The sequence below is a fragment of the Diprion similis genome, chromosome 11 (genome assembly GCF_021155765.1).
Source record: "Diprion similis isolate iyDipSimi1 chromosome 11, iyDipSimi1.1, whole genome shotgun sequence".
NCBI classification, from domain to species: domain Eukaryota; kingdom Metazoa; phylum Arthropoda; class Insecta; order Hymenoptera; family Diprionidae; genus Diprion; species Diprion similis.
The window spans coordinates 6,984,086-7,011,228 of NC_060115.1; the positions used below are offsets into that span (position 1 = coordinate 6,984,086).

General features: G+C 37.6%; 4 protein-coding genes across 4 annotated transcripts; 3 read left to right on the forward strand and 1 right to left on the reverse strand.

Annotated features, from left to right (window-relative positions):
- The first annotated feature begins 2,190 nt into the window (after positions 1-2,190).
- Positions 2,191-5,372, forward strand: LOC124412445. Its single transcript, XM_046892315.1, has 2 exons — positions 2,191-2,342; positions 4,668-5,372. The coding sequence occupies exons 1-2, from the start codon at positions 2,340-2,342 to the stop codon at positions 5,253-5,255; spliced, it is 591 nt and encodes a 196-aa protein (XP_046748271.1). The 5' UTR covers positions 2,191-2,339; the 3' UTR covers positions 5,256-5,372.
- Positions 5,373-7,320: 1,948 nt separating this feature from the next.
- Positions 7,321-14,780, forward strand: LOC124412439 (transient receptor potential protein). Its single transcript, XM_046892301.1, has 18 exons — positions 7,321-7,548; positions 7,954-8,186; positions 8,253-8,397; positions 8,480-8,575; positions 8,764-8,906; positions 9,073-9,274; positions 9,388-9,558; positions 9,652-9,886; positions 10,329-10,481; positions 10,579-10,724; positions 10,808-10,914; positions 10,988-11,121; positions 11,204-11,327; positions 11,411-11,606; positions 11,707-11,871; positions 12,772-12,994; positions 13,149-13,583; positions 14,022-14,780. The coding sequence occupies exons 2-18, from the start codon at positions 8,032-8,034 to the stop codon at positions 14,585-14,587; spliced, it is 3,396 nt and encodes a 1,131-aa protein (XP_046748257.1). The 5' UTR covers positions 7,321-7,548; positions 7,954-8,031; the 3' UTR covers positions 14,588-14,780.
- Positions 14,781-15,009: 229 nt separating this feature from the next.
- On the reverse strand, positions 15,010-16,942 carry LOC124412447 (cytochrome b5-like). The gene is made up of 4 exons (XM_046892317.1): positions 16,687-16,942; positions 15,962-16,090; positions 15,740-15,810; positions 15,010-15,379 (listed from the first exon to the last, which is right to left on the reverse strand). Exons 1-4 carry the CDS (start codon positions 16,807-16,809, stop codon positions 15,340-15,342), a joined length of 363 nt encoding a protein of 120 aa, XP_046748273.1. The 5' UTR covers positions 16,810-16,942; the 3' UTR covers positions 15,010-15,339.
- Positions 16,943-18,784: 1,842 nt separating this feature from the next.
- Positions 18,785-23,844, forward strand: LOC124412442 (protein cramped-like). Its single transcript, XM_046892308.1, has 11 exons — positions 18,785-19,224; positions 19,340-19,569; positions 20,070-20,327; positions 20,391-20,594; positions 20,810-21,000; positions 21,083-21,565; positions 21,683-21,856; positions 21,951-22,094; positions 22,800-23,144; positions 23,234-23,347; positions 23,661-23,844. Coding segments are annotated over exons 1-11 (2,256 nt in total). The 5' UTR covers positions 18,785-19,222; the 3' UTR covers positions 23,772-23,844.
- The last annotated feature ends 3,299 nt before the right edge of the window (positions 23,845-27,143 follow it).

Genomic DNA, 27,143 nt, shown 5'->3' on the forward strand with positions numbered 1-27,143 from the left:
GTATAAATCAATCGCACTCTCTATAGAATACGAAGATGCTTTGTATAGAGTCAATAAAATGTCTACACGCATTACGTATTAACAGATGAATTAGTAATATTTCTATCAGAGGAGGATATTTAATTATTATCATCCGTCAAAGGCGCAAATACTCAGTTATCCCGAGCAACAAAACATCTCAACCTGCGGCCACGAGTTTGCGTAACTGCAGAAGATAATCGAACAATCAGACGATATTAAGACTCGAAAAGTATTACAGAAAAAAATGCCAGTTCTTTCGAAAAATTTCAGGTGCCAAGGATTGAAAAAATCCTGAATATCATACCGTATTACATAATCACTTGATCATTTCCTAAACGATTTTATTCTTGCCTTTATAAGTGTACATACTTCATACTTCCAAACGGTTTCGATAAAAACCAGAAAAATAAAAGAAACAAAAAAGTGAACGAAGAAATAAAATCGAGAGTACGACAATTGTCGGTGATAAAAACAAGGGGAGAAAGGGAATCCTGTGGGACTGTACATAGAAATGTCGTGCATGGGAAAAAGAACGAGAGAGGTTTCCGTAGTGAAGTATTTCGTCCTTCGACCCGGGACTTAACACCGCGAATTATACCCGCAACGTCACAGTGCCTACGCATCGTACAATGGCAGTGGGCAGCGAAGGACGACATCCTTCAAGATAAGTGTCCGCATTGTCCGCAGCCGTCGACACGTCCCTACACCATTGCAGATACCAATGCAAGGTGTAGGAAAGCAGAAGGCTAGGAAAGAAGCAACGAAACGATTGCCTGTTTTTCTTTTTCTTCTTTTCTTTTTTTTTTCTTTTTTTTTTTATGTATCTTACATACGTTTTGAATTTTCAGCAGATGGCGCCTTAATGTTGGATTATTATTAAGAATTTAGCGACGAAAAATCCCGCTTCTCAAAATTCTAGCGATTTTAACACCGCATTAATTTCTCCCCATCATCCCCGACATTTGAGAAGGAAATAAGTGAATTGGAGACACTCACCCCTTCCTCCGAATGTTTATAGTTTCTTCTTCATCCTGCCCCCTCCACCTCCCCCTCCCCCAAACCCCTCGCGGCTACCACCCCTCCGCCGTCTAACTTCTCCTTCTCCTTATTCTCACCCCTCCTCCTCCTCCTCCTCCTCCTTAACGCGGCAACAGGCGTGAAATTAACTGTGCAACGAATAGCAAGACCGTTCAAATTCATCCAGCGTCTTATTTTCTGAAAAGAAATTTAGAAAACAAAAACAGGTTATTGCTTTATCTTTTTTTTTTTGTTTCTTACTTCTTTATGACCGACTGTAATGTAATCCACAGTCTGTGTAACTTCTTAATTTTTCTAAAGACAATTTTTTTTATATCTATGAAATCAAAAAAAAAAGGAATGAAAAAAAAAAAACATTCCTAGATGGTCGGATTGTGGTGAGAAAAATCTTTACTACGGAGCTACCGAAACCCCAAGGTTTGCACTTTTTATGATCTGTTAAACGATCAGATTTTAATTGAAGGCTTCTATGTAATTGACGGACAAACGATCAAACGATAAATTCAAGTACTTTTAGCGGGTCCGAGAAAAAAATGTAATACGCACGAAACTGCGTGTGATAGCTACGGTTCGGTAGATTGCACAAAAGTTAGAATAAAAAAGATTGAAATTTGCTGACCTAATTGATGTAAAAATTTCATGTAACCAATTTTTTGCGAAATAAAATTAAAAAAAAAAAAAGAAAAGTAAGTTCTTCACCCTTAAAACTAGTTTCAATACGGAACACGAGAGTTTCGATCTGAATTCAAAGTTTTTGGATAATCTCAAGACGTACAATGAGATTAACAATTTAACGAATGCATTGCATCAGTTTTCGAATGGTATCAGGTAAAAAAGATTTGAAAATTTATGCGAGGAAGGTGTGATATGACAATAAAGGATTGAAGGGTGGTGACGTGGGCTCGTTGAAGGATACAAGGAAGAAGATACACAGAGCATCTACATAGATCACACGAAAGGGGTCAGAAAATGCGCATGCAAATTTTTCGATCACTATTACTGTTATTATCATTTTACCAAGAGCCATAAATCACAAAGGAGATTACGAAGGCGGGTGGCTAAGATATAATTGAATCAAAATAATGTAGAGGTATCATGTTGTACGCATGGCCAATCATATTTCAGGTGAAGCTATTCCGGTCCCGCGCGGTGGCTGTGCGGCGGTGTATATAAGCGTGTCATCCCTAACCGAGGGACTCATTGTACCCCAAGCCACATACTCCATACCCCAGGATCCGACAGCAACCCGATCCAACGAACCGCCCAACAACCTTAGCAACATGGTAAGCTCACTTGAATTTTTCAACTCTTCCTGCGACCTGCCATCCGCGACTCGCATTACTTATTACTGCAGCCTGACAGCCGCTTCCGGTTTCCTCGACTAATTCCCCGCTTCCTGTGTGGCTCAACAAGTTCGTGTTTGATATTTATTTATTTGTTTTTTTTTCGGTGTGGTGTTTTTTTTTTTTTGTTTTTTGTTAGGGATAACCTCCATTTTTTACTCGATCATTATACTAGCAAAGACGAAGCACTGTGTAGAGTTTACCTAACGTTAAATTGCCTTTTTAGTATTACAATGCTGATTCTTGATATTTGAAAAACTTTTCTTTGACAAAAGTTTACTTCAAGTATCTACGCCTTGTTTTCGGGTTAAATGATAGATGATTTTACGATTTTCTGTCCGCAGTTTGTTTAGACGTTAAAATGTGCGAACTTTTTCACCGTGAGTTGAAACATAAGACAAAGACTGAAATTACCGTACGTGATAAAAAATGTCGATTTATTAAAATCCTGAAATTGAAATAGTTGAAAAAGTTGTGAAAATTTTGATATGAGTTATTTTGCAATGGAGGAATTTATTTTACGCAATTCGTGTTGAGGGTTAAATAATTTCTGACAGTAAATTTTCACCACCAAATTACAATAAGCAGCTTCGAAAATGTGAACAGTGCATAGTACAAATAAAAAATTCTTTATACCCTGTACACCCTGCATATGATTACACGAGAATTTTGTGTGGCCGCGAAACGTGCAAGTGAATAATTAATTTCATTCCCACAACACAGCTTTGAAATATGCATATTTCTATGTAATTGCATTTCAATTAGATAAAACAACGATTACACGTTTATATTTGCACCTAAACGTTATAGATACCAGAGAAAAAAAACAATCACAAAGATCAATTTCAACGTCTCTCTTTATTCCTGCAATTCAGATTCACTTATAGTGACCGAATCAAATTAAGTTCGTGTACAATTAATCGTCAAAGGATCTGAAAAGAAGGGGCATAAAATTCGGCTTTGAAATGTGATCTATATTTGTGAAGAATCCAGGTCGTAATATTAGAAAAGCGTCAAATTAACACTCGGAAGTAATTTAATTTCTCGACAAATGTTTCGAAGCAATCAATACAGAGTAATGTTAATAATTTTTTACCGATCAGTAAATGTTGAACAATAAATTAGCATTTAGAAATCCAGGAATTAGAACTCAAATCGGAAACGATAGTCGTCGTGGATTTCGATGTCGAACTGGATTTCGTTTCTTCCAAAAGATCAATAAATGATCGAATATCGCGGGCCTGCATCGTTTGAAATAACGCGTCTATATTTCGCCGGATCAATTCCACATAATCGATCAATCACCGCCTCAATACTCGCGTTTTCTTTTGACTAATACGCGAGCATTCATATAAATAATCCCTCGGTTTTTCATACAGATTCCTAATGAATGAAACACAGTTTCTATCATCTGAAGATTATCCCGCATCAACATCTTTCTTCTCTTTATTCAATCCCGTTCTCGACTGTCCGAAACTCCAGCCGTTCAATTTTTAGCTGCATCTCTTTTCCCATCATTAAGCTCATTGCAAAGTAAATTCGATTCGATGTTAACGAGCTAGAGAACCGGTTCGCACCTTTCGTTCGTTTCCTATTTCAACCCCTTTCACAGTCTTATTATACATGTAAAATAGTCCATAAGTCTTGAGCAGCTAACGCGTTAAGAATTTTTTTTCTTACTTTCTCGTTAGCTTTTGATTCACTTTATTCCGTAGCGTCCAATTAGCCGCGGCAGCCCGTTAAATAAACACAAAATTTAATTACAAGTCTCTACTATATACGAGATCTTAAGGAAGATCGATTCCCCCGATTTCCTAATCAATTTCCACTAAAAAATCGGCATAATGACAACAAAAGCGACAGAAAACGGCTCGTAATTTATCACATAATTAAGTGTACGGTATTTTATTACACTAAAATCAGCGAGTGACAAACGTTTTGCAACGATTTCAAAACTATTGCAAACGGTTCCGAGGGTTTTAAAAATCATTCCAACCTAATTCAAACCATAAATTTCAAGGAGTTTCAAACGGCATATAAGTGATTTAAAGCACTCCGAATAGTTTACAAATTATTACAAACAGTTTGAAACAATGTCAAAGTAGCGTCATGGGATTTCAAGCGGTTTCAGACCAATTTCCAGCCGTATCAAACGATTTCAGAGTGATTTCCACCAGTTTTAAACTATACATTCTCAAGTGCGATTTCTTCCACCGCCATAGATATAAACATAATTATTGTTTGAAAAAAACTGTTGATTTCCAGAGCATCAACACGTTGTTCTACGGCTTGGTGTTTATAACCCTGGACGAGGTGCTCGTCAGGGCGTCGGGGATATCAGGAATAGGAGATGACGGCGGTTCTTTGAATCCGTACAACACTGGAGAGCAGGAAGTTGAGCCATTTGAATTCGCGACCTTAAAACGGGACGAAAATGGCAACGGAAAGGCGAAAGTCCCTGGTGCCGGGTACTTCCGGTTAGGTCGCAACCACGTCGAAGAGATGCCGGAAGAGGCGGAAAGAGAAGCGCGCGGAAGGTCGGACAGCTTCATAAGGTTCGGAAGGTCTCACCCGAAGGCTTCGCACCACAAAAACGAGCCTGGATTCGGCGGCTTCGGGAGAATCGAGAGAGGTAACAAGTGGGTCCGTATGGGTCGCAACGCAAGGTCTAATAACGAGAACGAAATTTCGGCGTCGTACGAATTCCTCAAGATGGACAAAGAAAACTGTCAAATAGCGCTGAACCGATGCCACAGTAGAGTTCTGGACTTTTGCAGGGCGGACGATAATGATAAAGAGACATGTATTTACTATGAAAAGTCTGGTGCAACTGTCTGCCAAAAACATGATTAAGAAATTATTAGCTTTGACAAATTTATACGCTTCGAATTATGTATATTATGTCCGCGATGTAATCTCTGGACACGAAATTTCCTCATGTCTAAATTGCATATTTTTCCTCCTTCAAGCTAAAGATTATTCTGTTTTATTTATTTATTTACTTATCGAATTTTATCGCATATCTCACTAAACCGATCGTCGCTGGACTCATTTATACATACCTATATATATATATGTATAATATATGTGTTCGACGAATTTGGTATGCATTTCGAATTCTCACAACCACAGGAAAGAAAACACTGAAATTAAACATTATTTTGATTGCTCAATAAATTTCGTTGAGGAATGGCGAGTTTTTTTCCTCGTCATTTCTTCGTTTCATTTATTTAAGCGGGTTTTGCAAAATTCGTTTCTGCGAAGCCCTGCGAAGCCATTCGAAACATCAAAATGTACTTTGGATCCTTCTGATGCAAATTTTCGACACATTATATTTGTCATGGTATAAATAATGTGTCACACTTGGAGCTGAAACATAAAAAAAATCTGACGAACATTATTTGCTTTTCCACATCTCCTTTGGATGATTAATTATTTACCCTAGAATATTATTATAGATTGGATAGTATATTTTTAGTCAAAGAACACAACGAACGATTTTAATATTGAATTGAAATCTTCTGCCAGTCTGTAATACGGGAGAATATTTTTTCCGCCATCAAGTTCGCTAATTTCCCTGAAGGCCTTTCAAAATCGTCTTGTTGAAGTTTAATATACCAACGACACTTTGTGACCATAAGTCCAACTTAATACGCCATCCTGCAAGGGGATTGCAAAAGTTGGCAGACTGCATAGAGATTTTTTGCAGCCTGAAATTACACAGTAAACGTGAAAAAGTATAGAGTGAAAAGCAGAAAATTACCAACCCCAGCCAATCAAAAACTACAGTATTCTTATCATGTCCTCGAGAAAGGGAAACAAGCGAACCTGAAATTGGCAATATGGTAACCAACATCAGTATGTAAATATAATATATACAAATAGTTCCAACATCGTTCGTTGTGCTCGACAAGATTTTACGAAACCCCAATTTATGTACCCACGTTGTTGTTTCTCTCGTTTCCTTTCACGTATTTTCACTTGATTTATTGATTCAAATCACACCCGGAACAATTACATATGAGGATCATAGACTACAACATATTGTACATTATAAATTTAAATATACACAGTTGGTATAAAAAACAATGTAAATTTAATAAGTATATACCTGTATACATATATCGATCCATAAAAGTGGCTGTACGTCATGAAATTTTAAATAATTTCTTCTCTATCATCTCACTATATGCTTGTAGATTATCCTGGAATTAAACCAAACCTCAATCCTTCGTTTGTTTCGATTCATCATCATCAGAAAGCTGCAGTTGAAAGAACATTTTCTCTGCAGTTACATACGTACTGTCCACTTGCGATACACGGAAACATTAAATCTACGCTAACAACAAGACGCATTAGGAATAATAAAAATACTAAATTCGCATTAGCGCACAATCTGCACATACACAGTTCGACGTGTGGAGTAAGTGAACCAGGCGTTTGACAGAGACGACCTCACACTATCGATCCGACATCGATCGTTCCAAATAGCTAATCAAATTTCAGCTCGCTTCGAAGAGGTCATCAGGGCGCGTGTTTCGGTCATTCACCGTTAACCCCGAAAGATTGTTTTAAAATGGGAAGATGAAAAGTTTCTCAAAACAAGGGGGGGGGGGGGGGGGGGGAACAATCAACAATATCTCGTGAAAAATGAAGTAAAACTGCAAGAAGTTCGAAAGAAAAGTTTGAGAAAGAATGGAAGTGGGAAAGTTTCACACTCTCGGAGCATGGTGTGCATGTATCACGTGTCAACGTAAATTGGTTTTGTTGGTAAATATATAAGATGCTTGCGTAGGTATATATGTGTGTTGGTCACGGTTTATCCCCGCAGATGACCGTGTGCGCACCCTTAATCCAGAGGTAGAATATGTTGGAGATAGTTCCAGAGGCGTAATGGCAGTAGCCGACTAGGTGTATACCTGCGGTAATCCAATGTTATATTTCCACTGACTAGAGAGTTCTTTTTAACAAACCCTATATATATTTGTGCTTAATCCCACTGGCAAGCTCTCCCACTCGGAAAATATCGTACGGATTCAGCAAAGTACTCGGCTACCTACGCCCCTCAGTCTCATTTCACACTCCACATAGGACAGCTGTGAAATATCACTTTTACTAGAAATTTTCAAGGCCGCTTCAAATGCAGGTGAGACAATTACTCCGAATCGTTTATCAATCCAGCGATTTATAACTTAACAATTAATGTGAAAGATCGGTATCAGTTTTGGAAAATTAAAACGTCCTTCGCTTCAATTTTATTCAAAAGTGTCCGTGGAGCCAGACCATTTTTTTTTTTTTTTCATCTTTCCTCAAATTTCATTTGTCATTTTTGAATATATGTACCTACGTATTATTTCTTTTTTTTTTTTTGCGAGAGTAAATTTAATTTGGACATTTTTCTAATACTGTTTGAGGTCAGTGTGGCGTATAGATTACAATAGATTTAGCAAACGCGAACCAACCAGCATTTGTTACTCATTGCGTTTACCATATAAGTATTAACTCTCTTGATCCAATTTACATACCTATACATACCTACGTGTGACTTCAGATAACGAGAAATAGGGGGAACACTGAAGCATCGGTTAAGGAGACGTTTTTGCCGTGATAATTGTATGGAATATCGATAATGAATCCATCCGAATCCCAGCAAAATTTACTAAGCAATGAGGCGCGAGCACCATCGGTTGCTTCGTTGCAGGCACCAGCCGAATACTCCCTCGGTTCGATAGAGAAACATTTTTTATTGAGCGCTGAACGAGGTGACTGTGCTACGGTTAAAAGGTAAATGTTCAGTGTCGCTTAGAAACTATAGTTTCATCCGTTATCACGATGCCTTCGCGTCCCCAGACTCCTCGAGGAGCACAAGGATCATCCGGAGTTGCTCAACATCAACTGCGTCGATCCTTTGAATAGATCAGCACTGATCGCAGCGATAGAAAATGAGAATATTGAATTAATCCGGCTGCTTTTGGAGTTGGGAATTCAAGTGAAGGTACGATGAATGTCGTTCTTTCGACAGTTGGAGAATAAAACTTGAGAAAAATGTTCGTTCTACAATATTCGCGACTTTTTAGGACGCGCTTTTACATGCAATTAAAGAGGAGTACGTCGAAGCTGTAGAAATATTGCTGGAATGGGAGGAAAGAACGCATGTGGCTGGTCAGCCTTACGTAAGTATACCTATAACACTTGAAAATTATGTACCGCAGTGGCGGACTTGACACGTGACAATTTTCAAGCGGCTAATGAATCGATTTAACTTACCTACCGAACAAAGCCAAGAGAAACGATAACAATGAACAACATTTAAAACGTAGAAAGTGTGTCAAGATTTATTTACACCAAAATTTATTTATAGAGCTGGGAAGCCGTCGACAGATCCTCGTCAAACTTCACCCCAGATATCACACCCCTGATACTGGCAGCGCACAAAAACAATTACGAAATATTAAAAATCCTCTTAGATCGAGGAGCGACTTTACCGACTCCCCACGATGCTCGGTAGGTGAATTGTTTAGGGTAACCCGGGTAAGACGTAGGTCCTTGAAGACAACCATCGTCACTAAGTCCTGTAACTTTTTTTCTACGACACTTGCAAACTTTTTCAATTTCGCGCTTTGACCTTAAATGCAGTTTCCTTTAAGCCTGAAACGGCCTTCAATTCCAGATGCGGATGCGACGAGTGCGTCGTTTCCAGCGAACAGGATTCGCTGAGGCATTCGCAGTCGAGAATAAACGCCTACAGAGCACTGACTTCGTCTTCTTTGATAGCACTCTCGTCTAGAGACCCGCTGCTAACGGCATTCGAATTGTCCTGGGAACTGAGACGACTCAGTCGAATGGAGCAGGAGTTTCGTTCCGAATACAACGTAGGGTCCAGTTAACTACATTCTCACAAAACTCCAATCCAGTGGTCCCCAAACCACTGGAATGTGAAAAGGGTTCAAATGAGAAATTATGTGGACTTTTAATTGACCTGCAGGAAATGCGAGAGCTTTGTCAAACTTTCGCCACCTCTCTGCTGGACCACGCGAGGACCTCGCACGAGTTGGAAGTGATGCTGAACTACAATCCAACCGGGGAGAACTGGGAACCAGGAGAAAGACAGACTCTGGATCGCCTCAAGCTCGCCATAAAGTACAAGCAGAAACAGGTGACGGCCTCTTCGGCGTTTATTCGTAATGAAATTCTAGCTTTTCGATCACCCGTCGTCGTCGCAGTTCAATCATGTCCTTGTGATTTCCAGTTCGTAGCTCATCCGAACGTCCAGCAATTGTTGGCGGCAATTTGGTACGACGGATTACCAGGTTTCAGGAGAAAAAGTATGATCGGACAGTTGATCGAGGTTGGTAAACTGGGCGCTATGTTCCCGGTTTACAGTTCGATATACATGATGGCGCCAACGTCGAAAATGGGGCTATTCATGAAAAAACCATTCGTCAAATTCATATGCCACTCTTCTTCGTATGCTTTTTTTCTCAGTGAGTTTCTCAACGAGACTATTCTCACATTAAATAGACGTTAGAAATAGAAGCAAAAAAAAAAAAAATTTCCTATAGCTTGCACGTGTAACTCGCAAACTTTACTTTACGTGTCGTGGGTGGATGGGTGGGTGGTTAGTTAAATCTGTAACAGCTTGAGTTCGTAACTTTACAATGTAACACAACACACGAGTATGGTTTTGGTTCGTTTGGTCCTATTTTATCGTTTTTTCCTTTTCCAGTTTGGTTTTTTAATTTCTTCTGGGGGTAGAAAGAAAGAGAGTTAATTGATACTGTATTATGTCGTCGCTTCTTCCTCAGTCTTCTAATTGTATCCAATTGATCGTGTACCCCGTGTGACCAGTAGCTCGCTCCACTTAACGATATTAAAATAATTTCAATTTTAATTGAAATCATCTACGTGTTTTTCTAATCATCGCAGTGCTACTCGGTATGGCTTCGCAGCGCGTCGAATACCTGGCAATCGAATTATTCGGCAATGCTTGGATGCGAGAAATTTTAGCAGGTTGGAAGCGTAGAGAACGTGGCTGTATCCCGGGATTCGTCGAATCGGGAGTTATCATATACATCATAAGTGAGTTAACGATTCCAGAAACGAATACTGAAAATTAATTGAACATTTGAAAAAGAAAAAAAAAAAAAAAAAAAATTCACCCTGCGTTTTCACGCAGGTCTGCTGTTTGGCGAGATGAAATCCTTATGGTCCGACGGCCTGCTGGAATACGTATCCGATCTCTGGAACATAGTAGACTTTGTTCAAAACGTTTTTTACGTCATATGGATAAGTTTAAGGCTCACAGCATGGTTCGTCGTTCAGGTAAAGCGTACAATGCCTCCTAAGTGAAAAAATCAAGTATTCTTTAAAGTCGACCTTTTTCAGCATTCCCCTTTTCTCCACAGAGAGAATATTGGAGCGGCAGCGATCCGTGGTACCCGCGTGATCAGTGGGACGCTTTCGATCCAATGCTTCTTTCGGAAGGAGCTTTCGCAGCAGGGATGATATTCAGGTATAGATTCAACCTTTTATTCGCATCACGAGCCGAATCCAATGAACGTAAAAATCAACGTATCGTTTTTCAGTTTCTTGAAGCTCGTCCATATATTCAGCGTGAATCCCCACCTCGGACCTCTCCAAATATCTTTGGGCAGAATGATAATCGATATCATAAAATTCTTCTTCATTTACACCCTCGTGCTCTTCGCTTTTGGATGCGGTAAGAAATCGGTATTCCGCAACACCCCAAGCCTGAGAACTTATCAAATAATATTCACACGTTGACTCGATCCTCGAATTAGGCATGAATCAACTGATGTGGTACTACGCTGACTTGGAGAAAATGAAGTGTTACCATTTACCTAGCGGGCTACCAGACTTCGACAATCAGGAGAAGGCTTGTTCCATATGGCGAAGATTCGCTAAGTGAGGATATCAGCAAATAATTCATAAAGAGAATCGAGTGTTTCGACGGTAAATTAACCACGACCATCACCACCATTTTTCAGCCTATTCGAAACCTCTCAGTCTCTCTTTTGGGCCAGTTTCGGGATGGTCGATCTGATGTCCTTCGACCTAACGGGCATCAAGAGTTTCACTCGATTCTGGGCTCTGCTGATGTTCGGCTCGTATTCCGTGATAAACGTAATCGTTCTACTAAACATGCTTATCGCCATGATGTCCAACTCCTATCAAATAATATCTGTGAGTATAATGTATCTGATTATTGGTATACACTGGAATAATGGGATGATGAAGAACGATTGCTAATGAATTCAAGTATCGATAACAATCCACGTTTTAGGAAAGAGCCGATACCGAATGGAAATTTGCCAGAAGTCACTTATGGATGAGTTACTTCGAGGAGGGTGACACTGTCCCACCACCTTTCAACATGATCCCGACCAGCAAATCCTTCAACAAAGTCCTTGCTTGCGGTAACAAAGGTCGTCCAACTAGATCGATCATAGTAAGTTTCACGTTTCACACTTTCACCGTGTTGCTAAATACACATATATAAGCTGCGAAAACCAACCCGACGCTTCCAAGCCACGATATTAACAATGAGAAACACAATTTAGGTACGCCCCTTACTTGCCCGGTGTACTGTGCAACAATATAATTTATTTATAATATAATTTCAATTAATTTGCTCTAGATCCGATCAAATTTCGAAGTCATCGTTACACTGGAAAGAATATTTATAATCAATGTTACATTTTTCCCTTCTTTCTCTAGAATTTACCTTAATAAATTCAGTGAAATACTTTGAAGGGTTGACGTAAAAGATACTTGCATATTATCAAACAGAATTTTGCCAGTTGAAAATTCATCGTGCTTTTAATTTAACGTATACTTTCCATCTGTGTCCTCGCGACTTATTACATATACAATTATAGGTAGAGACATTATTTGCACGTATATTTTATACGATGTGAACGTTACGAATTGAATAATGATTATAGCTCGATTCATAGACGCCTTAAGAGGACCGTCTGTGCAGACAGGTATAATTAATGAAATGTTTGACTGCCATTCAATTCACCAATGTATTCGCATTTTGATCGGTGGTAAGTATATTTATAGCCGGACGTGCCCCATTTGTTTAAACTTTGTATATATTTAGATACCTGTTGGATTTTTCTTAGTCTACCATGTCGTATGTATGACATGTCACGAGTCAATAATTAATAATTATTATAGATATGTCGACCAACTTCGATCGAGGTTCGTTGACAATCATTTGAAAACACGTCACGGCGATAGAAAATAACAATATTAATAATAATAAGTTAAGAAAACGTTCCAACGAAAGTATCAAACGCATGTCGGTTTTCTTTTTTTGTTTCTTCGTTACATACCTCACTAGAAAAAATCGCGAGAAAAGGCACTGGCCAGACACGACACCGTGATGCGTCTCTTGATCCGTCGCTACGTAACTGCCGAGCAGCGAAAGCGTGACGATTTTGGAATAACGGAGGACGACGTGATGGAAATTCGACAGGACATATCAACCCTTCGTTACGAGCTCATCGATATTCTCAAGCAAAACGGAATGCGAACACCGGACATCGACAAGCAGGAAGCAGCACGTAAGCGATATAACAAAAAAAAAAAAAAAAAAAAATTGTAGCATATAAATATTAATGGGAAATTCAAACCGCTGTAAAAAAGTAAAAACTAAACACCAACAACAACAATAATAATGATAATGATAATGATAATGATAAAACAACCAACTTTCAGTTTCTGGAAAGAAGGGACGAGTGATGGAGCGCCGTTTGCAGAAGGACTTCCAGATCGGAATCGTCGAGGGCATCGTTAACGCGGTGATAACGAGCGAAAAGGAGCCGAAAGACGTCTTCAGCCAAATAGCCCGGGCGATTGGCAAACGAAGCAGCGGCACAAGCAAGAAGGACTGGAACGCCGTCGTCAGGCAAAACACAGTCGCCCGCGACCCGATCGGCAGCACGAACGAAGCTTTCATAAGACAGTCGAGGAGAAGCTTGCGACGACATCTCTCTAACTTCCCAGATTCGGATCTGGCCTCGATGGACCCGGACCGTCTACTGGAGTACAATCCGAATCTGAGCGTAGTTTCCCCAACGACGCGAATCGCCTACGCGAAGTTCATCATGAGCCGAATAAAGACAGACGAGAAAGTCGCGGCAACCGGGGAAGGTTTGTACCGCATTTTTTCATCTATTATGGAATATAATTTATACAGAGCGAGCATGTTTGGACCGTTTTTTCACGCGTGTTTTCTGTACGCAAAGTTGGTATCCGTTTCTGTGATGGTAAAGTGAGTCTGCAAATGCGCATGCGCGGAGTACAGAAAAGACTACTTTCAACTCCTAGAAGCACGAAATTGAGGTTAGGGTCGCGTAATGTTAGATTTATTCGCAAGAGAGCATGCGCGCGTACTCCCAGGAGCTAAAAATAGTATTTTCTGTACTCCGCGCATGCGCCGTCGCGATGAATCTGACATTACGCAACTCTAACCTCAACTTCGTGGTTCGTGAAAAAACGCGTAACATACTCTTGTTATATAACGGCCCGAAAAGACCCGAGTTCGCCTCCTTGTTACACTTTAATGTAATTTTTTTTCCTCTCTCTTAGGAGGTTCAAACAGCGCAAACGCATCGCAAAGATCAAGCACAAGAGTAAGAAGCAACGAACCGTTGCAGAGGCAGCCAACGGCGACACCTTCGCTAGCCGGATCGTTGTCAGAGTCGATAAGGAAGGGAATGATAAAAAGCATGAGTACAAACAGCTTTGATAAAGCGGGGGAAGCGGGTGCTGCAGGGTTGGAGGTGAAAGGAACTGAGCACCGATCGCCGACACCGATACCGGAAGATCCTTCCGAAGAGGACGCAGCCAGGAATAAATCCAATGGCTCACCGCCAAACCCGAAGCCCGATTCGAGCTCGAATCCGGCGCCGCATGAGAGCGGGAAGAAAGATGAGGAGGATAAGCAGAAGGAGGAAACTAAGAAGCCGGAGAATGATTCCAGCAAAGAAAGTAAGTCCGAAGAGGCTCCGAGGGCGGCCTCAGTTTCTAAGGCTAAGGAAACTGCGAAATCACCGGCGGTCACCGCGGAACCGGAATCCGGTCCACCGGTAGCTACAACGAAACTTCGAGGAAAGTCGAAAGCGACTGGACAGATGATGGGCGGATGGATATAAAAATTTCATCCACAAGTCGAGTGACTCCAACGAACGATTCTGTTATACTCAATTTATCAACCGGTTGTAGTTATTATATATATATGTGTCAAAATTTCAGGTATAAAGCGAATTACGGAAAATCGTTGTTAAAATCAGAGATTGGATTAAGATAATGCGGTTGAAGTTAAAACTATTATACATACTTTCATTTTAACTTGTTATTCGTTAGTCCCCCCACCCCCCCTTAGGTTCTCAGATTTTAATTGACCTTCGTGTGATGAATATATCTATGGGTTTGAAACTCGTAACGTTAATATATAAACGATATATTTTCAAAAAAAAAAAAATCCTACTTCAGTGAACCGTTTAGCAAAGGAAAACGTATTTTTGCGAACTCGTTACTACTCCAAAATCAATCGCAAGCTGTGGAATGGTAGTTGTTTTTGCAATGTTTCATTCCACTCACGTATTACCCTGAATATATTACAACTATTACTTTATCCTCTTAAATATCGACGATGAATATCAAATAATAATAATTCAAAAATAATTTAATTATACATTACACATATGAGGATAGTGCCCGTTATTATCATTATCATCATCATCATCATCATCATCATCATCATCATCATCATCATTATTATTAATATTATTATTGGCAATAATATTATTAATACTATAGTTAATTATGTATAGCTTATGTTAATGTTAAACCAAAAACAGCACAGCAGCAACCAGCATCTGCCTTTTTTTCTCAGAATCCCGGATTAGCCGCATAATCCACAAGATACTATCGACAAAACACTCCTGTAGAAAGACACAGTGTATAGTTAAAAAATAATAATAATCACATTTGATCAGATTCTGCATTCTTCATGATACATGTAGAATAATATTTTCCAATCGTTTATTGAACAGTATTATTTCGTCCCTAATCTCACAAAGTGTCTGCAGTAGTTAATATTATTACGTAATTCTTGATTTTGGGTTTTAAAGGCTTTGCTATTAGACACTTCAGAAGGATCATGATTTGTGAATACGTCATTAGAGAAAATTAATTACAAGCATCGTTGTCGAGATGAAATTGATTCGGTTACACATATACGTCAAAGTTCACGTGAAATTTGTCCGGAAGAATATGGAAGATGGAGAATTCGTATAACGTACCTGTGAGACGCAGTTTTCGTCGAACTTTCAGCCGATTGATTCTTTTTCTTTCTGTTAGTCAATTTGTCTTCCTGCAGGATATAAGACAAGTCAGTTGGGCGTTTTCGCATACGCGTGAATAATCAAATGTGGGGAAAATGGATGAATCGCACGTTGCACGTATACATATATTATATATATGTATATTGTATGTATGCATGTATGTATGTTTCAGTCATTTACCTCGATTAATTCGCCAATTTTTGAACCTTTCAAATAGCTCCGCGCATCACCGGAGTGACCGACGTCGTTGAAAGCTTTTGTCGCATCTTGACCTGCATATTCCAATATAGAGTCTCTACCGCCAGGATGCTGGAATGAATAGGTAACGCAGGTCTTTGGGGTAAAGAATTAATCGAACACTGGTAATGACCTTCAATTCAAACGTCACTACCAGACGTTTCCGTCGTCTGATATGCGCAGTTTATTTATTCGTAATATCCGTTACGACAAGGTCCAAGATTAGACCAACCAACGATAACTGACTCGCGACTCATTATCGCTTAGCGTTAAATTCTTGAATTGATATTGAATCATAAGAACCGCAATTTCGAAATCGTATATGTCTATCTATAAAACCGAATGGGGAAAGAGCAAACTACGCGTTCTCTCATTATATCTATATACACGAAGTTTTTATTCACAATCTCATATAAATATATAGTTAAACCGGAAAAGTTTGATGTATTATTATAATAAATAAATAGGATGAATGAATCTTCATAATTTAATCACCTAAATTCCCCCGCAACTTCATATCTAACTTGCCATTAAAACCTACAATTTTATCTTCTCTCTGTTACATTGTAACTGCATGAAGATAATAATATATAAAAATTGCACAATCCTCTAAACTGGGAGATAATTGATTGTCATCCGACAGTAAAGAAGCAAAGTTCTGCACGCACCTCGTCCAGAGAATTTGTAACATCGAGTACATCGTCGTTGATTATTATCCACACTCTAGCTCCGTTGGTTCCGTCATTTTTTGACACCTCCTCGAGGGAGTATTTGGACATAGGTTCCGTCATTTAAGTGAATTATTCGCGCAACGAGAAACGCGGTACTGCCTTGATCCGAAAGTGGAGCTATCCTTTTATCGATAGATATTTCACGCCGAGCGTGTGACGGTATCTCACTCCTAACAATTAACCTACGATAATTCCGATAAAATAATAGCAGCCTGCCTGCCTGCCTGCCTGCGGCGGCGTGTCGTGAAAATCGCAAAATTGAAAGCCTCAGAATATTAATTGACGAACAATCGTAGTAGTCGAAAATACGTATTGAATTAGTAACTTATGTAATGTGTATACATATAATATATGTTGCAACAATGTTACTTATATTTCAACAATCTCATGACTCATTGTGAATCGATTGATACAATATTACAAGTGGTAATAATAAGAGCCACGCAATCGTAATTACATCGAGATCATTGTCGCAGAAATTATCCCTGGTATACAACACTAATCGATCGATTACTCAACATTTGAAAAAATTTAACCGCGAGAAGTGTGCTGCTTGTTTTACCGTTATTATATATTATAGAACGATACGACGGACCAGTTTTATTACAGATAAGCTGATACCTAATCAGCAAATTCATCGTATACAAAATCCTGCTTCAAGTTTTTAACCGTCTGAAAATTCATCAATTTACTTATCATAAACGTGCAAACTATGAAGGACATATTTTACCACCACGCATTTGGTTGATTTTTTCCACGAAGATTCAAAAGGTTAATGTTCGTACAATCAAAAAAATGTTTCGATATAAATGATAACCGATGTTGTATCACCATGATTAACTTTTAGAATTAGTGCACAACAACTCACCAAATTTTGTGTCCAAGCAACCAAAAAAATTATGTGCAATATTTGAGCCCTGCTTATGAAACAGTTTGATACCACTGTCTGAAGAATTTTGTTTTTGCGATATCAGACCACACTATACAATCATTTTGCAAAGATTTAAACGAGAAACTAATAATAGGAAATTTGACCTCATCATTTTAGTTCAAAATTAAAAGTGGGAAAGTGTTTGCATTTTGGAAAATTTCATTCTGTGTTCTTTACAACACTTTTCCACGTTATTACACGTCCCTGTTATTGCTAATTATTATTGATTATAATCTGACATCTGATTGACAAATAAATGGAATCCAACAAAATAGGAACTGGATTTCCATAAAACACGCCACGTCGAATGACCACCGATCAAAAAAATTGCTTAAACCAAGGTTACTTGAAGTCATGGTGGCCACTAATAATAGTCACCAAAATTCTTTCACTCCAGTTTTCCAAGGACCTGATAAATTTTAAATGGATTGGAAAGCAAAAATGATAAACACCAGTTCTCCACAAGTCTGGTAGACTTTAAATTCGCCGAAGAGTAAAAACTTTCCAACAGCCTCGATTAAATACTCTCGTCCGCATTGCTAAAATACAATTATTAATGAGCAGCAACAATCAACGATGTTCCTCGAATTAATTTGAAATTGACATTTTTATATTAGAAGAAATGTTTATAAGATAAGTGTACCAGTTATTGACACGTTTAAACCCAATGATTGACTCAATTATTTTCCAAAATTATAAATTAACGGTATAAATTGTCAATTTATCGATGATTAAAACCAATTGCTAAAGGCTTAGATACTCCAAATTTATATGTTGGTAATTTTAGAAATAAGGATCGATAATTACAACAAGGTCAGTAATTGATACACTTAACTTAATGCATCTGCTTGTTTAGATATTATCATGAGACGCAGAATAATATATAACAATATTACTATGAGATTTAGGATTTTGTCTGTAATTAATGAATAATAAAATAAAGTAAAATACAATGAATGAATACGAATATGAGAATATTTTATTGCCATCCTCTTATCATTATAATTGTATTTAATTTTAATGGCAGTGTTCGAAATTTGAATGACGCGTGACGCTGACGTATGCGCGATACGCACCTTGGATTTCGAACCTAACCTAACATCGTTTTGACGTCTCGAGAACTCGCCGTGAATATGTACATACACAATCCATACACGCATACTTGACGTATACGCGTGAACACAATACGAGTATACGATAATTTTGCGAGGGAAACAAACAATGCATTTTTATAAACTGTTTCGAGAAATCAAACTATCAGCGAATCTCAAAACTGACTGAATTCTCACTCCTCGTTGTTACGGGGCACGGTATCTATTCCTTATAATTATTTAATTACCCATTGATAAAATAGAATCAAGGAAAAAGTTTTCTTGTTAGTAGAAATAATTAGTTATAATGTAAGCAACCGACGAATCCAACAACATTCCAATGGCATCGAGGCTTCGGTTTAGTAGTGAATCCACGACACGTCAACACTCTCATGATCTATTGTCTAGTCCGATCAATCAACTTGCGCAGTTGGTTTAACCCGTCAACATCATGTGAGTAAATTCTCATTGCTCAAATTGTACAGTAGAAAGTTATTCCTATTCTTCGGACGTAAGATTTTAGCATGAAAATTTAAACGTATATTCTTTATTCTTGACGTTCGCACAGGGATGTCGAACAAGTTGTGGAGGAAGCGAGTAAAAATGAGGAGCCAATAGACCAGACGGAGAGTCAGTCTGCTAAAAAGCACTGTGCTTCAACTTCGCCTCATCAAGTAGCGACGACGTCGGATATCAAAGTTGCAACTGATCCGAAAAATTCTCAGATTCGCATTGTCAAGGGTACCAAAAAAATCAGAATCGACTCGGGTGATTTCACTCACTCGAGCGACAAAAAAGGTATACGTGATTCGATATTGCATGTAAAAGGGCTGATAGCAATTCGCCATTTCTAAACTAAGCACTTCAGGCACGCAGTTCCATTTCAGTAATATTTTGGCAAAATAGTCTTTCAGTTTTATGTAGATATTTTTAGATGATGTCGCTTATATTCTAAAGTTGCGCTGTTATTTTATCACAAGCACAGTTGGTAAATTTACAATCAAATTCAAGTAATTGTAATACAAATATATTTTCATGAAATTAGTCACCTCTGTGCAGCACTTTGTTTTACCTAACTGATAGAAATAATTTGAATGCAAAATGCTATTCTGAATTAGACATCAAACACATTATATGAAAAAAAAAAGATGAATGACGTGTTCAACTTCTCACTAACTTCTATAAATTAAAGTCATTTTTTCATAATTCTAAGATGAATTGCTTGTTACTGGCCGTGATTAAAGAAAAAAAAATACACAACACGCAACATTAATGGATTCATATTATATTTATTACAGACACAAAGGATGATGAGAGCATTGAGGCTAAAGTTGTCCGGTCTTTAAAAAGATCATCCGAATTGTGGTCCATGGAGGACAAGAATACATTTTTCAAAGCGATTAACGAGTACGGCAAGGATTTTGATGCCCTTCAAAGTTACTTTCTGAGTCAAGGAAAGAAGAAAGGAGTAGCCGAGCCAAAAAATAAAGAGCAAATACGTCACTTCTATTATCGAACATGGCATAAAATATCTAAGCACCTTAAATTCTCCGAAGGTAATTTAATTTACCGGATACATGTGCAGTTAGATGAAATTATTCATTCTATTTTTTCTCCAGATGTTAAAAAAGCTTCCCAAGAATTGTACGGACTCATTAACTATGGCGAATTGAGGAGAAAAATGCCAAGAATGCACGAAAAAGCTCAGCTTAAATTAAATGAACTCATTTACTGGGGATCCACTCAAGTTAGACTGAGAGGAAAAACGTTGCGAATCAAAACTCCGATTTGTAGAACGTTGAGGAAACTTAATCAGCTTGAAGGTACTTGTCGCTTCAATCTTATATCTCATTATCCCACAAGAATGTTGATTTACCAGTCGAAACTGAAATTTTTCACCATCTTGTGTCTCTTTTACTATCCACCGACTACTACACTGCACAGAGAAATTCAAAAAGCAAAATTTCTGCTGACCTATATTTTACCCGATAGTTTTCATGGCCTGAGATATTTCATTAATAAAAAATAATTACGTCAGATTGGCAGGAAGAAATTAAGCTTCCATCGAGAGTGAGCATAGAATTACGCCCTGGGAACAATTTGGCTTGGTGGCAAGTGCAGGCGGCTGCAATGAATCCAAGAGTACGTGCCCTGGTTCCAATTCAACGTCGCTTATCAACGTTATTGATATTCTTGCAGCAACGATGGCGTTCTTCAAAATACAAAAGCGTATCCTTAAATCAACAATAATCTATTGCTCCAAATATCAATCTCACCTATTGCCATATGAACATCCTTACATCGACGCTAGTGCGCTAACATTGAGAGTCAAGCAGGCGGAGATCTCAAAGAATCCAGACTGTTGCGGGTAGCTCCACCGGACGGATGTAAAATATCTTTGCCGACTGTTAATCTTGGGGAATATCTCACCAGCGATAGTGTTAGTTTGAACTCTTATGAAAAAAAGCTCTGTCTCAAAAGTTCAAAACTTGAGCTGCTTGGATCGGTGCAACAGTTGAAAGGCGTTGGTAGAAAAAGAATAAAGAAAAATAGATCTGATAGAAGATTACCGAGTCGCACGGATGATCAGGCACTTCCCACAGATAATAACAGCGACGTCGATGCCACAGATTCGACCTTAATGGACAAAACTTTATTTGGCAATGATCGACCGGTATCAGAACACCCAAATGGACCTAATAGGTTTCCTGGTAGAGAAAATGTGTCTAGAATACGTCTAGGGTGGAACAACGAAGAAGCAAATACCATTACAGTTGGAGATCTGTATCTTATGGTATGAATAAATGAGGTTTTGCAAACATACTTCATTTCCTTGTTACCGTTCTGAAAATTAATTATAATTTTCACATATACTTATGAAGAGAAATAAATAATCTGTTTCGCTTCACAGTTTGGTCGGGACTCAAAAATACTTTTGGAATATTGGTGGGACCCGCCAAATAGAGAGGCGCAAATGCAGCTCACAGACAAGCCGAAATCTATTAGCAGTTTTTACGACGACACTTTATCTTTGGCGCTGCAAAAATTATTGTCTATAGCCAAGCACAGCTATGGCGCAAGTAAGGTAACGGATAAAATTATAGTGCAGTGTAATAGGGTTTGTGTATCATCAAACGGTCCAAGACAAATTGATTAAATTTTGGGTTGATTTTTTTCAGGGATACGAAAATAATTCAGGAAGCAACGAAACAGTCGTATCGTCACGTATTTTGTCAACTAAGGATTCGACGTTTAGACGCCCTCTGATCCCGCAGCCATATCACAAAATTGGTCCGTCGGATTCTTTCAAATCCCAGCTTGACGTAAGCCGGAAATGTATTTTAGTATAAATACATTAATACACAATTCTGAACAAAAAGACTATAAAAAATTTTCATTTGATGTAACAATAAAGAAATGGCACGAAAACTACGAAATCGCAATATTAAATTCGTAGTTTTCGTGCCATTTCTTTATTTATGCATCAAATATAAATGAACTGGAGTCTTTTTGTTCAGAATTGTGTATATAATGGGGCCGTTAATCCCTTTTTTGCGTTTGAAATACGTGAACTTTGATATCTGAAAATATGTACGACAACGTTAAAATCGACCAAGGCACCCCCTTAACGTGTTAATTGAAGTACTTCCATTCCGTTTTGTAATCTTAAAAAAAAATAGAATATATAACAATTCCCCTCGCTGAAAACCGCATTAAAAACTCGAAACCGAGGAACTTCCGTACAAAACTGATAAAGGGTTTTAACATTTTATGATAAATCGTGCTTGCAACTTCCGTCAAAGTAAATGATATATACATATTATTTCATGATATTTTGTAAGTGTATTCCTGACATTTGTTCCCGCGATAATGATATCAGCAAAACTTCCCGCAATTGGATACCTCACTTGGAAACGAATAATATTCGTTTCAGACATTCGAGCAACAAAGAAAGACGGTGTAAACAAAAATGTAATATAATTACTTATATATTCATTTTTTTTTTTAATTTTTTTTTTTTTCTTCAGAAATTCAAATACCGTTACGGTAAACGAGCGAGGACGGTGCGGCAAAAAAATCTCGTTCAACGCGTTGTACCTATGCAGATATCAAAGCCTCCCGAGAATCCGGAGGCTTTTATCCACGAAGAATCGGGCGGACATCCGCTATTGCAGGGTCCAATTAAAAACGAGTATGAAAAAAATCAAGATACTGATGAGTTTGACGAGCAGCAGGGCAACGATACAGAGAGAAAACATTTCTTAGGCGTCTTGTCGTCCGATGAAGCTCAATCCAATAAACCATGCAATTCAATAATCACTAGTGCAACTCAAATCCTCAAAGAAGGGGAACAGCAGTGGTTAAACAGCGAGGTAAATATCAACGATAATAAATATTTACCACTGCAAAAAGGGCTTGGAGAGAAAATTGGTCACAACAACAAATTTTTCCGTTATTTCAGGTCGCCGACTTTTCCCTCAGCAGCTTCTTAGGTCAGCTTGAATCGCCGGTAAAAATTTCTCAACAAAGTCAAGCTGGGGGGCATATTGCGGAAGACACTCGACCAGCATCAGACGTGAATATCAATTATACTTAATATATTTTACGAGTGATAAAGAATATTTGAAACATCGAACGTCCTTCGTAGACTTCTGCACGTATCGATTACACTGCGAATTACACGAAAAACCATACGGACAATTACTCAGGAATACCGCATTTCCTACGGTCGTCGTAGATATGATTCATGATTCGATTGCCAATACGGCGTATGGTTAGACAACTATCCAATAATTCCGGTAGCGGATCAAGGAAACTATTAACTAAGGAAAATAATAATAATAATAAACTAATAACTGAACATAGGATAATATGAAATTTATTTTCAGGTCGTATCACAAATGCAAGGATTGATGGGAGAAAACAGCGTTGACTACCTCGCCAAATTCGCCAATCTCGCATCGCAAATAGCTTACGACGACCATCACAAGAATAAATGAACTTACATCGATATAATCCATAAATAATGCCGGAATCAGCAGATGAAGTTGGAGTGTAAATAATAAAAATAAAAAAAAGTTTTTATAACAAGCACGTTATTTTCTTATCGCCAAAATCATCGAAGAAAATAACAGAACATTAATTTCGTGGGAAAGATGCTAAAATTTATTATAAGATGCTATTTATTTATTTATATAATTTCGTTCAACCTGACTTACAACGTCACCGTTTGTTAAAACTGATTCTTTGTACTGAATATACATTGCCAAAACACTATGATTCACAACATTCGCTGAACGAGCCAATCAAGTACATATGCAAGTGCACATGGCCAAGAATCCTGTTTCTACGATCGAAAGATGCAAACAGTAGGAGCGGAAACACCCAGTGTAATCTACACCTGGTAGAGGATAAAAAAATCTTCGACAGCAATATTTACTAATTTTTCACAGCAAAGATCGTGATTATTTCTTAGTTTTTGTAACAAGCTTCTCAAGTAGAGAAATTTGTAAAATATGCCGAAGGAATTTGGAAAAGAATCTCGATTTTTCTCACTTGTAATGTATTTATTCTATATCCTTGATTTCCATTAACACTTAAACATTTGTTTACTTCTACTTTTTTTGTTCAGTATCTGAGGACGGTAAATAATTGCTGTACTCGAGATATGGAATCATGTATTGGATGGTAATATTAGGACGCGAAAAAAAAAAATAAATAAATAATTATCTTTCGATTAACGCTATGCTTCTTTGCTTATACCGTAGATATCAAATGGAAAATTGAATGAACGGAAATTAAATGCCTGCCATTTTCCTCATTGGGAATTACACAAAACCGCAGCGCAGTCAAGGCATGAGGAAAAAAAAGCACATATGTGGCCGTATGTTTCATACATACGTCGAAAAAATCATGTGATACCACAATTCTGAGTTATCGTAATCAGATATACACGTCCGAGGAAAGTAGCAACCCTCGTGTCATTTTCGATTTGTTCATAATTATTTGTTAAATAATTATTACACTAAAAGATAACACGATTAAGTAATCTGAATTTTTTTCCAATAATCCGGTAAGTATGATATGATTTCAGCAGGGCGCTCATTTCAAGATTTTTCCCGAAGTGAAATATTTGAAAAGATCAATTTGAAAAACCAGGTTTTTCGAAAACTGTAAGAAAAATAAACAGTTTAAAATTTTACGTGTTTCCCTGTAAGCGTTAGTTTATCATCATTTATATCGGCACGATTACATTAAACAAATAAAGACGATATTAGTGGATTAAGATTGTGAAAATTTACATTATAATTATTAGCGAATAGAATGATAGTAAACTATGTGTATAAGCTTCCTGTGAAGAATTGTGGACGCCCCTAAGCAACGTCCGGTTATCTCTCTTAACATATATCCAGGTAACAGCATGCGTGCAAATTTCGCAGCAAAAAGACAGCAACGGTTGCAAAATATTGCTATCAAAATCCACGCAAATCATTCTGAGTAAAACTTGTCAGCAGCAAAGGATTTTCTAAATACAAGCAAGTTTTGCTGTACATCAAAGTAACAAACAATTATCGCAGTACGTTTTCTGTAAAAAAAAATTATTCCGCCAAAATTTTCGGTAAAAATGCTACAAAAACCGCAGTAGGCGAAGCAGACTTTTTGCACAAAAAATCTCTAATATTTCAGATTTTTATTCTCAGTTCTTATCCTCCTTGCAGATCGTATATTACACACGTACGAGTCGTGGGAGTTTAAATTTCTTATATTATTTTTTAATCATTTATCAAGCTGTATAACGTCGTATTTTATAATTTTTTTTAACCTTCGTTGAATTTCGAATCATCCTTATTTCCGATTGTACAGAAAGAAGATGCGCCAGAAATTTCATTCTAGTGTGCAAGGATTAATTACAGAAAAAGACCAGCAAAGAGACTCAGGACTTTACATAGAAATCTGAAAAAATTAGAGATTTATTCATTTTTTATATATATAGCCGATATACGACCATCTAACATTGAAATCCCCCCCCCCCCCCCTCCGCCAAAAAAAAACATTCAACGACCACCCTAATGTATACTTGTATTACTGTTCTATGCCCATGTTAAAATAATTTAAACTAGATAATTCAACTGAAGTAATTTATCCCAAACGTTTGCTTTGGGATTTCCCGAGTTTACATATATTAGGTCCAAGAGAAGATAAACCGTGGACACGGATTCGTCGCTTGCGCATATATGTATAGATATACATACACCTTTTGCTTCAGTATTTTTATGTAGTTTGGTATAATATTATTATGACAAGAGGTTAACGACTTGAATTAAATTCATGGCTTTCCATAAAATAATCTCAATTAACCCTTGCAACCTAGGTACCAGAGGGAGATTGACGTGTAGATAGTGTGTTTGTATACACGATTAATTATAGATTCTCGCCATTTTTCCTCAATCGCTTCTCGGAAAAAATTGCATAATCAGGTAAGTCGTCTTCAGACGAGCAGTTGTATGCACGTATGTGTACCGTAATAGGTACATACGACGAAAACAGTCCGCTTCGGAGAAACGTACTTAACAACTTATAAATAAGTGAACAACTATATATAATCATTTGGCTTGTATATGAAAAGTATTTGATTAACCATATAAATATAAATAAAAATCGAAGACAGATTGTCATATTTTTTTCTAATACAGAGTGTATAACATTACGCAAACATTTCAATTGACGCTGTCGAAAAAACCCGTATTATACGCGATTACATTCACTCGATACGGTTTACATGCAAATGCAATTTACTCGTGAATGTAATGAGCAACACATTTTATTTATTATTTACTATTTTATTATTATTTTATTTATTTATTTGCTATTTTTTTTATTAAAAAATAAAAAAAATAAAAAATCAATAAACCAGGTAATTTAATTGACGCGAAAGTTTTCCGTGGTGAAACGGGAAACGAAATTCACAGAGATTCTTTCGAATTAATAATAAAACCAAAATTACAAGAATTCGTTTGAATGAAATAAAAGCCTCAGTTTTTTTTATGAACGTACAACTATTTCCTTGTTCCATTTCCGAAATAAGTCGTGTACGGTGCGAACTGCACTATGAGCATAAATTCCAAGGATATAGTTCCGTTCATGTTTCAGGACATTGCCGCCTCCGACCACGTGTTAGTCTAGCGTTGTTGATGTTGTAACCCCGTAAATCATATTAACGAATGGAACAATATAAAAAAATAAACAGACATATAAACAGTACTAAAGAAGTCGACTAATCTGATATATCGAATCATTCTACGTAACATTTTGTGATCGATGTGACTCGTGAGGTAATCAATACGTTATACGATGTGATTATTTTCCTGGTA

Excerpts from the sequence above, each read along its gene's own strand:
- LOC124412439 (XM_046892301.1), top strand. The coding sequence starts at position 8,032 with ATGAATCCATCCGAATCCCAGCAAAATTTACTAAGCAATGAGGCGCGA. Across the intron at positions 9,275-9,387 it reads AGTTTCGTTCCGAATACAAC|GAAATGCGAGAGCTTTGTCA; the intron begins GTAGGGTCCAGT and ends ATTGACCTGCAG. Across the intron at positions 12,995-13,148 it reads CGACAAGCAGGAAGCAGCAC|TTTCTGGAAAGAAGGGACGA; the intron begins GTAAGCGATATA and ends ACCAACTTTCAG.
- LOC124412447 (XM_046892317.1), bottom strand. The coding sequence starts at position 16,809 with ATGACGGAACCTATGTCCAAATACTCCCTCGAGGAGGTGTCAAAAAAT. Across the intron at positions 16,091-16,686 it reads TTACAAATTCTCTGGACGAG|CATCCTGGCGGTAGAGACTC; the intron begins GTGCGTGCAGAA and ends TATTCATTCCAG. Across the intron at positions 15,811-15,961 it reads AAATTGGCGAATTAATCGAG|GAAGACAAATTGACTAACAG; the intron begins GTAAATGACTGA and ends TATATCCTGCAG.
- LOC124412442 (XM_046892308.1), top strand. Across the intron at positions 19,570-20,069 it reads TCACTCGAGCGACAAAAAAG|ACACAAAGGATGATGAGAGC; the intron begins GTATACGTGATT and ends TATTTATTACAG. Across the intron at positions 23,145-23,233 it reads AGCAGTGGTTAAACAGCGAG|GTCGCCGACTTTTCCCTCAG; the intron begins GTAAATATCAAC and ends CCGTTATTTCAG.